At 32.6% G+C, this 12246-nt stretch overlaps 1 protein-coding gene across 1 annotated transcript in view; it reads right to left on the reverse strand.

Annotated features, from left to right (window-relative positions):
• LOC143033573 (dynein axonemal heavy chain 5-like) overlaps positions 1 to 12246 on the reverse strand; it is a 197059-nt gene that overhangs the window by 15379 nt on the left and 169434 nt on the right. The window contains 6 exon segments of the mRNA XM_076199064.1: positions 924 to 1004; positions 3896 to 4476; positions 5645 to 5800; positions 5885 to 5987; positions 7811 to 7967; positions 10259 to 10411. Coding sequence (XP_076055179.1) covers positions 924 to 1004; positions 3896 to 4476; positions 5645 to 5800; positions 5885 to 5987; positions 7811 to 7967; positions 10259 to 10411 — 1231 coding nt within the window.

Genomic DNA, 12246 nt, shown 5'->3' on the forward strand with positions numbered 1-12246 from the left:
GAACTATGGAGAAATTGTATCAGCTCACCCTACAACTGGAAAAAAGTTGATAAGACAAATAGAAAACATTAAGAAAAAGTTGAACAATTGTCAGAATGCTGTCGTATTTAATTCTACATGCATATATATATATATGTATATATATATATATATATATATATATATATATATATATATATGTATGTATATATATAAATATAAGTGTATATATATGTAGATATATATATATATATATACATATATGTATACATACATGAAAATATACATATATATATATATATATGTATATATATATATTATATATATACATATATATGTATATATATATATATATATATATATATATATATATATATATATATATATGTATGTATGTATGTATATATATCAAGGACTACTATTACACAGGACGTGCGCACCGAGATCCCTAGGTCCCCTAGCGGGGGCCATTGCTTTCTTTGTAACCTAACATTTTATATTGGACAAATATATCAAAACTAGAAGCCTAATATTGTATATAGGACAAATATATCAACTATTGACTTATTCAATGCAGTATAAGTTAAGGGGAGATACCTTACTTGGATCATGGAAGATCATGAAATTATGCATCTTTAGCTGACGACACTAGGAGGTAGCCTGGACATGTAGCTGTGGCATGCGTACGTTTATTTACGCATATTGTCCCATTAAACCGTTTAAATGGCCCGGCCAACATACGCATGGGTGCGCGGTGTTGCCATATGGTGAATTATATTATTCATTATATATGTTTTTTTTTTCGATTATTACGAGTTAAAAAAAAATCGGTTATTGTCCGGTACGATCAGTTGGGCTGTGGGAGTTTCTCGGCAGCAACTCTCCCCTCACCCTCCACCTCTGTGTTTTGAAATTGTGATTGCTTAGGCGTTTGTTTTACCCACATTTTTTCGCGACTAAAGGTGTGACATCATCCAGAATGCCACGAATAAGTGAGACAAAGAAGCGCAGAAGCCAACAGATGTCTGCCAAGATGAAAATATTACACACGAAGTTAAAAAATATAGTGGAATTGAGTTGTCAACAGGTGAGAGTCATGGACGTCATCACATTCCCAATATTTTTCAGCCCTGTGTCACTGCGTAAGCAGTTAGTGGAAGGCAAATTGGAAGAAGATAAGTTTTCTGTACGTAAGTGTTCACTAATAGAGAATGAAACAATGAAAAAATTAGTGTGCCTTATCAAGTGTCAGGTGGACCAAGTACTATTGGATATTCTCCTGGTGCATTCTAGATTACTGTAGAGTGTGCATGTGAGTATCTGATCATTACTGAAATGTTTGCTGGGGTGTTTATTGGCAGTACCGTATATATGGTACTAAATCTACCAATTTTCAGTGAAGTTTCATGTGGAAAAATGGCTCTATTTTTCTTATTTCCTGTCCAATTTACAAAAAAAAAAAAAATTATTTAATCTACATACTCTAAGGAAGAACTTTTATATAATGGTTTTATCTGTAGGAAGCATAGTCTTTTTTATGCAGCAATAAGCAAATCCTTATATATCTAAAAATCCATTTATATGTTAGTTTTTGTCATAAAAACTTTAATAACTTCTATAATTTTTGCTCTATCTTAAAAAAATTAAATGCACAATGATTCTCATAAAATGAGGAAGTTATTTACTTGGTACAAACATTTCATCTCTCAGTGAATTTATAAATAATTTTTGAATGAAAGTTCTGCTTTTATTTTGGTTAATTTATTGTTTTTATATATATAATTTCAATATATTTTTTTTATTCACCCAAAGTTTGTAGGAGATATACATAGCTTTCAGGTAATATTTTTGCTTTGTAAATCAAGCAACATGGGAACTAGCTATTCATATCTAAAGAGTAACTGCTATTTAGATAAATAAATAGATAGATAAAATATAAATACTTAATGGATCACTTTAATTTTTGGCTATTCTGATCTCCAAGTATCCTTGACATCGTGTAAAAATTTTAAGATGATTGGGCTAGTTTTAATGTGCTTAGATCTGGCAGAGGTATCTCCCCTTAATATAAACTTTTATAGTGAAATAAGAAACTATTTTTAAGGCACTGTTATTCTTTGAAATGCCAATTTTAGCCGGACTTAACAGATATTATTGTATGAGGTTAGTGGACACCAGGGTTGGCATTTTTTTTTTTTTTTTTAATATAAAGAATCGATTTTGTTTTTATCTAAATCAGATTTATTTGATTTAAATAGATATTTTTTTTTATAGATTTTAAATATTGTGGGATTGCTATCTGATATGCGATCTGATTGCTAAATAACATTTTTAGCATATCAATATAAGGAGCAGTGTTATATAGACTTGCCACAAGTATACAAGGAACGGTATAAGCCGTATGTGAGGACGGTATGCTCAGGTTCACTCGATTCCTCCATGAGTTTTCTCATCTTGGTGACATTTGCTGCATTGTCTGTCACAACACTTCCAATGTGACAACCAAAATCTTGTTCAGCCTTCTTGATCGAATTTTGTACAAGTTGTAGAAGATATTCAGCAGTGTGAGGTTTCCCTGATGTGTCTATTGTGGCAAATAAATAAATCTGACCAGTGGATGTTGTTAGAGTGACACATATTATGGGCTCATTATGGATGTTAGACCCCCCATCAATTGAAAGAAATACAGTTTCATTATCTAGGTCATCTGCACACTTTTTACATTACTTTTCATACACAAGATCCAAGTACTTATCAGCAATATCTTTTCTGGATGGAGGAATATAACCTGGCCTCAGGTTCTGAACCATCTTGAGAAACTGAGGATGCTGAACAAGACAATAACACCTGTTAAGTCCGACTAAAATTGGCATTTCAAAGCATAACAGTGCCTTAAAGATAGTTTCCTATTTCACTACAAAAGTTTATATTAACTTATACTGCATTGGATAAGTCAATAGTTAATATATTTGCCCTATATACAATGTTAGGTTTCTAGTTTTGATATATTTGTCCAATATAAAATGTTAGGTTACAAAGAAAGCAATGGCCTCCGCTAGGGGACCCAGGGATCTCGGTGCGCACCTCCTGTGTAATAGTAGTCCTTGATATATATATATATATATATATATATATATATATATATATATATATTTATATATATGTATATATATAAATATATATATTTATATGTATATATATACATATATATATGTATATATATACATATATATATATATATATGTGTGTGTGTGTGTGTGTGTACAGTACTGGAAATATGGATTTTTCTGTTAACTCGACCCTTTCAAATTTTTAAAGAAGACCCATGAACAGCTCAAAATACTTCTTTGTTTTGTTGAATCTAAAAATACTCATTACCTATTGCTTAGTTTGGGCACTTTTTGTTGTATGCATATATATATATATATATATATATATATATATATATTTATATATATATATAGAGACATATCTATATGTAATATATATATATATGTATATATATATACATATATATGTATATATATATATATATATATACATATATATATATGTTACAGTAAGCCTGTGAACCTAAGGATTTCGTGAAATCCCTAAAACCTTCAGGGAATTTATGAAATTGCTGTTTCATTTAGGGACTTAATGAAATTATTTAAATTAAAATATCTAGGGATTTCATGAAATCCCTGATTATAGTAAACAATAGAAGCTTTATTTTGAAATTCTATTCATAAATCATCATATAAAATCATGTATAAAATCAAATAGAATGTAGTAGCACATTAAAGCTAATGCTTATTTTTAAAAGTCAAACTGCTGTGACACCTGCTATTACAAATATTATTTGCTTTAGAACACTTGCATTTTTTTGTTTGACACTGTTTGCTACAATCACAGTGAAAGAATCCTTGCCCACCAAAAGTTGTAGACCTGAGGGCTTGACGGAGTGTAATGGTACAGTCTGTGTTGACATCAGTTTCATTTAATTGTCTCTGAGGACAAATGTCAAACTGATTCCCGGAATACTTTGTACTCAATATCCCAGCTTTCACTGCAATTCTGTACAAGTCATTTTCATCTCTGTAAACAATAACTCCAATAATGTTTCTTGGGTCACCTCTCTCTATGTCAATCATAGGTATTGGAACAGCAACATTGAATCCAACTTCACCAGCCTTTAGATCAATATGAGAGCGCTTTACCATTCGTTCTGTCTGGGATAACTGTGACTCACGTGCTCTTTTACGTTGATTGCTTATGTCTTCAAGCCACTTGTTAACGGGTGCAGAATTCTTGCTCACTACTGGTGGCTGCTTGGTTGCAGGTAGTGATGTTGACTTACTGACAGGAGCAGATGGTTGCTCACCAGAGACAGAAGGTTGCTCATAAATTTTTTCACGTGTGGCAGAGATTTGTACGTCAGTTTCATTAGATGTTGACTCAGTATTGGTAGATGATAATGACTGAAGTACTGCCAGGAGATCTTCAGATTTTAGCCTTTAAAGTATTTCAGGCGGGAGACTAGACGATGTCAGGCCAACTTTAGGGTCCTCTCCAACATGGCTTAGTATGATGTTCTATTTATTCCAACATGGTGAGCACAATTCTTCTGTTGCTGAACAAATTTAAGTCCAACTGTCCGGTCCTGCGTGTTAGTATCACTCATCCATGCCACTACAATGTCTTTCCACAGAGCCCTGGCTTTGCGGATGTCTGGGTTGGCCATGAACTAGTTTGAGCTGAGGCCACATCTACTTTAGCTCTGTGATAACCTGAGCTGTAAATTCTTAACCATTTTATACTTGATTTTTATGATACGATTTATGAATAAAATTTCAAAATAAAGCTTCTGTTGTTCTATGTATTTACTATCATCAGGGATTTCGTGAAATAACTGGAGTATCATTTCAGTAAATACATGAAATCCCTAGATTTTTTAGTAATTTCATGAAGTCCCTAAGTTAAACAGTAATTTAATATATTCCATGAAATTTTTAGAGACTTCACAAAATCCCTAGTTTCACAATCTTACTGTAACATATATATATATATATATATATATGTATATATGTATGTACATATATGTATACGTATATATATATATATATATATATATATATACATATGTATTTATGTACATATATGTATACGTATATATATATATATATATATATATATATATATATACATATATATATACATATATACAAGGTGTTTAAAGAAACTGTTATCCATTGGCAATCTTATAAATTTGACATTTCATGTTCAAGTGACTTCAAGTAAGTGTAGAAATACCGGTAGATCAAAATTGCATGTCTAATATTTGATATGTTTATCTTTACAGGTTTAGAAATGCCATTCACTAGAAGCGAAAATGTGTTCTATGTTTTGGAGTATACCCGAACACAGTCAAACAAAACTGTGGAGCGTGCGTTTGTGAAAGAGTTCTCTAAACAGTCACAAACGGTAATGCAGTATTAGGCATGACACAAAAAATTCAAAGAGGAAAGCTGGAGGGCAGATGAAGTTGGGCGACCAGTAACATCGAAGGAGACGGTCGAATAGGTTTGCCAAAAACCCTTGCGAAGCCCAAAGAAGTCCATAAAAAGAGCAAGTCTAGAAACCCAGATTTCTTCGACGACAATTTGACGTGGTGTGAGGATACGCTTGGTGATGAAACCCTTCAAGCTGCATTTCGTTCAGGCCATAACGGTAGATGACAAGCGAAAGCGCAAACAATTCTGTATTGATATGCAAGAGAAACTTGAAGAAGGAGAGTTCATAAAACGCCTTGTTTTCAGTGATGAGGCGACATTTCATACTAATGAAAAATTCAATAAGCATAATGTTTGCATTTGGAAAGAAGAAAATCCCCATGCCACAATTGAGTACGAGAGGGACTCACCAAAAGTGAATGTGTTCTGAGCCATCTTCAAGAAGCCTGTTCATGGCTCGTTTTTCTTTGGGGGAAATGTGACCGGCGATGTTTTTCTGCAAATGCTTCAGAACTGGCTAATGGATGAACTCACTGCAAATGAACATGAAGACTTCATTTTTCAACAGGACGGGGTTTCACCTCATTGGAAGCTCACAGTGGAGGCTTACTTCAATTACAATCTACGAGGGAGATGGATCGGGCGTGCTGGTGTTGAAGACAATGTGCTGTTAAAATGGCCACCATGGTCACCTGACCTAACGCCTTGCGATTTTTTTCTAATTTTTAATTGTATCATTATTATCATTATTATTATTATTATTATTATTATTATATCTGGTGTTATGTGAAGCGACGGGTCAATGCCCCTCCTTTTCCTGGAGACCTAGACGAGCTCAAGTAGAGAATCACTACCACACTAGAGATTGTTACCCATGATATGCTGCGGCGTGTTTGGGAGGAAATGGGCTAGCGACTTCACATTTGCCTTGTCTCAGGCGAAGCGCATATTCAACTTTTGTAAAACCATTCATATAATCCACATATCTTTGATGTTCTCATTCAAATTTAGAGGATTACATTTTATGTTGTTCAATATTAAGCCCAATTAGTTTTATTTGCCTTACATATGTACTTTCTGTGATATTCACATCTCAAATTATATAATATCTTTTAAACACCTTGATTATATATATATATATATATATATATATATATATATATACATATATGTATATATATATATATATACATGTATATGTATATACATATATATATATACATGTATATATATATATATGTATGTATAAATATATATACATATACATATACATATACATATATACATATATATATATATAACTCTGAAGAAGCCTCAAAGGCGAAACCGGTCAGGAATAAAGTCTCTTGTTCTCAATCGTGTCTTTCCATTCTTACCATTCATAAACATATATATGCATATATAAATATATATATATATACATATATATATATATATATATATATGTATATATATATATATATATATATATATATATTTATATATATACATACATATATATTATATATATACATATATATACATATATTTATACATATATATATATATATATACATATATATTTGTGTGTGTGTGTGTGTGTGTGTGTGTGTGTGTGTGTGTGTGTGTGTGTGTGTGTGTGTGTGTGTGTGTGTGTGTGTGTGTGTGTGTGTGTGTGTGTGTGTGTGTGTGTGTGTGTGTGTGTGTGTGTGTGTGTGTGTGTGTGTGTGTTTATATGCGTATGTGTGTGTGCATATGTATGTGTGTGCGTATGTATGTATATATATGCATACATATACATATATATATATATATATATATATATATATATATATATATATATCATTGTGGATAAAATATATACACATATGACATACGTAGGTATATGTGAGTGTAATCATATATTGTTTTTATATTTCTATTCTAATATATCAATATATCGGTTCTGTAATTGTTTTCCTATATCCTTATATGTGTGTTTGCATATGTTTAATATTTTATCAAGCATGAAAATGTAATTACTATAATAAGTTGCAGGCATTTATAAAAAATCGTGCACAATTTTTATTTAGACTTTTAAGGCGTTAGAGAAAAATGTTTAACAAGAAAAGGTAATTGATTTTTACTCTTTTTTATGAATCATAGAAAAATTTAAGTAAAAGAACCATTCATTATACCTGCAAGCCATTTTTGTTGCATTAATACACACATGAGTGGCTCTAAACAAGAAATCGATTTACTGAATGCTGTCATTATAACAGTAGTTTTAACACATGTCATGCTACGACAGAACATTCACTAGAGCGTCTATATTGGTTATAGCATTTATGTTAGCATCCTTTTGGACGCAGACTTACATTCGGCTCTTCCCTCGAAGAACGATGAGTATCTGTCCATGTCATTGAAGAGTTGTGTGATTTTGTTGAGTCTTGAGCAGAAGCAGTCGAATTTGCCAAAGACGTACTGTTCACTGAAGGTAAATGGCCTCTCTCCTGGCATCGACTCAAGCTTCTCCTGAATGATAATGTGTCATTGTTACAAGAGACATTAAATTTCAAAGAAGATATCTGATCAACAAAATAAAGGCATAAGTGGTTACTTGTTGTTCTTATTATGAATATCAATACAATAGTAAGAGGATATTTTGCATAAGATAAATAAAGAATCAATAAGAGATTTATTAATGGATTACGCCAAGAGGATCTTGGTTATGACCAGATTTACCACCATTGTCCTATGTTTTGGAATAGTGAAAAAATGTATATAACCAGATTCATTGTCTTTGACTTATGTGTTGTGAATAATGAAAAATAAGTTGAACATTTATATTCATGATCAAAGTTATAAAGTAATTTTCTTTTTTTAATGAATGTCTCCAAACACATCTCATAATAAAATCAGATTCTAAAATAACATTAATAAAATAATAATTACAAGTGAAAAAAAATCAGATTAAATACATAAAAGAGAAATAGTATCCATACGTGTATTACATCATACAACCTGTAATAGATAATCATAAAGAATTTTTTTTATCATTCATCCATGTATAGTAGTTACAACTACTAAATCCAAGTATGACAACACGACCACCAAATTCAGTATCAATGGAATTTAATTTACAAAATACTCCTCTGTTGATAGTTATCTACTTAATGAAAAAGCAAATTACGTGTTAACCAAGGTAATTCTTAATGGCAATTGAATTCATTAGTAGAGATAGGACTTGCGCGAGTAAAATTTATGCAACAAAAATAGTTACTAATTCTGTCTACGATGTCGTCTTTATTGATAATGGATAACTATCTATAGACATGGACAGAAAGGCAATTATACTACATTGTACCATTCTATGACCGCGCGGTCGCCCAGTAGATACCGTGTCGAGCTCATAAACAGGTGATCGTCAGTTCGACTCTAGGACCCGCTGCATGCTTCTTGCGGTTCCCGACAACTCAAACATCGCCCCCCCCCCCCCAAAAAAAAAAAAACAGCTTTAACTGACAGGGCGCCCTAGCAAGGGTTTCTCATTTCCTACCTTGCGGGAATGGGACGGATTTTTTTTTTTTTTTTTATACTATTTTGATTTGTGCCCTGCCTTACCCCTAACCATTCTATTAGCTTAACACTAACAGATGTGGTCCTGTCAAATGTTTTAATATTCAGTTTACTCATTCATGAGTATGATCAATAATTCTTATTTCATATCATCTTAATACTGGGTATGAACCGGATTACAAATTTGTGTTTCTCTGATTCAAGATTGAAAATCACTATCTTATGTCATCGCAAATAACATTTTTAGACAGGTTTTGTTTAGTTATCTATTTCATGACATAATAATTAGAGTTAAGCTTGAATTAGCAATAATATATTTCCTTGTGGTGGGGGAAAAGAATACTGCCTCCAAGTATTTCCACTTGGATCGTAGGAGGCGAGAAGAAAGGGACGGGGAGTGGGACTAGGCATCCTTCTCCTTGTAGCCCCACAGGGGACATTCCTAAACAAAAAAGTAAAGGCATAAGAGGGTCTGGGAGTTTTCCGACCAGCACCCTAAGGCTTGGGTCTTTTAATGTGCGTGGATGTGGTACAGATAAGAGTAAAAGGGAAGAGATAGGTACTATGTTTATGAGAAGAAAGATGGATGTCTTGGGTTTGAGTGAAACTAAGTTGAAAGGGAAGGGTGAGTGTAAGTTTAGGAGTGTAAGTGGGACCCAGGGCAATGGACAAGGTGCAGGGATGACCCGTCATCCAGGAGGTGCTAAGATAAGAGGGAGAGTGGAGGGGTGTGGAGTGTATTCAGGGATGGAATGGGTGAGAATGATTTTATGCCTTTTCCTTTTTGGCTACCTCCCTTGTAAGGGGGAAAAAGCCTTGGTATATGTTTGTATGTATATTTCATGTCCTAACCAGGACTGAAAATTTAATAACTCGTTTAATTCAGTATTTGGGTATCACTTAGGTAGCGAATTACTCCGTATTGGTTATGTCTCCATTTGGTCATTCATGCAAATAATATTAACTAGAATATTACCTAAGACGCAATATACATACACACACACATATATATATATATATATATATATATATATATATATATATATATATGTATATATATATACATATGTATATATATATATACATGAATATGTATATATATATATATATATATATACATATATATATATATATATATATATATATAATACTTTCATCATCATATGGACAATGCGATTATACTCTGAATATACGAGAAAAAATAAATAAAATGGTAGATATTAACAATGTGACACTCGTGATCCAACCTTTGTTTTCTTGTAGGCCTGGCGGTAAGTTGTGTTAAGTCTAAGGCAGTCTTTGATTTTCCTCCGCGCCGTCTCCCGAGGTTGAGACCAGATTGTCTCCTGTCCTCGCGCTGAAATATACTCCTGGCAGGCACGTATCATCTGGTTCGTTATCTGGGAAGAATAAAGTTTTCTTTATGTAGATGGATTTCATGAAATATAAAATGGCAATCATACTTGAAAATGAATGCTATGAATACAAAATTTTCCTCATATATTAATCAATACATCTTTCTTTAATTATGAAAAATAATGCTAAAGAAACTATACGTCATGTCAGGGGTAATGTCTGTGTGGAAATTCAATGGGATGTGCATTGCCTGTAGTCTAACAAGTATTTCGTCTTTCCTTCATCATAATAAGTGATAAACGATCACTTAAAGGTTTCATTGTATTTCTTAAAGGAAAGAATAATATATATATATATATATATATATATATATATATATATATATATATAAGATATACATATGTATATATATATATATTATATATATATATATATATATTATATATATATATATATATATTATATATTATGTATATATATATATATATATATATATATCTATAAATAAATATATATATACCTATATTACATATATATATATATACAGTATATATACATATATATATATATATATATACATATATATATATAAACATGTATATATATACATATATATACATACATATACTTCTATATATGCATATATATATACATATATATATACATATATGTATACATATATGTATATATATATATATTCTGTTGAAAACGACAGCAAATTCATTAGAAATTAATTTCTTTCTTAAGCTTTCTAGCTTTCGGAAAGTAGATTTCTGGGGGAATGAGAGGGGAAGAAGCAAATTTCCAATAGACATTGGTAACTTATATTAACACAGAAGTCTATGTTATATACAAAATAAATGAAAATAAACAAAACACAGTATAATAAACCCAAGACGTTTCGCAGATCGTTCTGCATCTTCAGTTGGATTGAAGGGAAGTGTGACCAAGACGAGTATAAATATGTATAAAGGGAAAACTTGGAGAGGTCACTTAATGACTCTCCTCTGTTTGGCCGGCGCTGTTTGGTTGGTTCCTAAGCCTAGCCGATCGCCTAAGGCATGACATTTTATCCTCTGTGGGGATATTTTGGACCTTTATGGGTGTTCTCTGATCTGGTGGTTGTATTTTGGTGAGCAAATGTCTCCTGCGTGTAGGTTTCATGCTGGGGAGGAGGGAGAAATCATTTGTTTGTACATTAATAATAGGTTGTAAATCTTTTATGATTACAGCCTCCAAAATGGTCAAACGTTGGAGGTCCTTCTCCTCTGCGACGATTTCTTTCCCTGTCTAGATGGCGTCTGTGGTGGGTCCAAAGGTGTTGTTTCGGTCCTCCTTGTTGTAGGTGGGAAGGACAACTACCACCCTGTCCAGAAGAATCACCCTTCACCTACAACAAGGAGGACCGAAACAACACCTTTGGACCCACCACAGACGCCATCTAGACAGGGAAACCATGGTACACAACACAGAAATCGTCGCAGAGGAGAAGGACCTCCAACGTTTGACCATTTTGGAGGCTGTAATCATAAAAGATTTACAACCTATTATTAATGTACAAACAAATGATTTCTCCCTCCTCCCCAGCATGAAACCTACACGCAGGAGACATTTGCTCACCAAAATACAACCACCAGATCAGAGAACACCCATAAAGGTCCAAAATATCCCCGCAGAGGATAAAATGTCATGCCTTAGGCGATCGGCTAGGCTTAGGAACCAACCAAACAGCGCCGGCCAAACAGAGGAGAGTCATTAAGTGACCTCTCCAAGTTTTCCCTTTATACATATTTATACTCGTCTTGGTCACACTTCCCTTCAATCCAACTGAAGATGCAGAACGATCTGCGAAACGTCTTGGGTTTATTATACTGTGTAT

This window comes from Oratosquilla oratoria, chromosome 16, assembly GCF_046742065.1.
Source record: "Oratosquilla oratoria isolate Oo_2021 chromosome 16, ASM4674206v1, whole genome shotgun sequence".
In the NCBI taxonomy this organism is placed as follows: Eukaryota; Metazoa; Arthropoda; class Malacostraca; order Stomatopoda; family Squillidae; genus Oratosquilla; species Oratosquilla oratoria.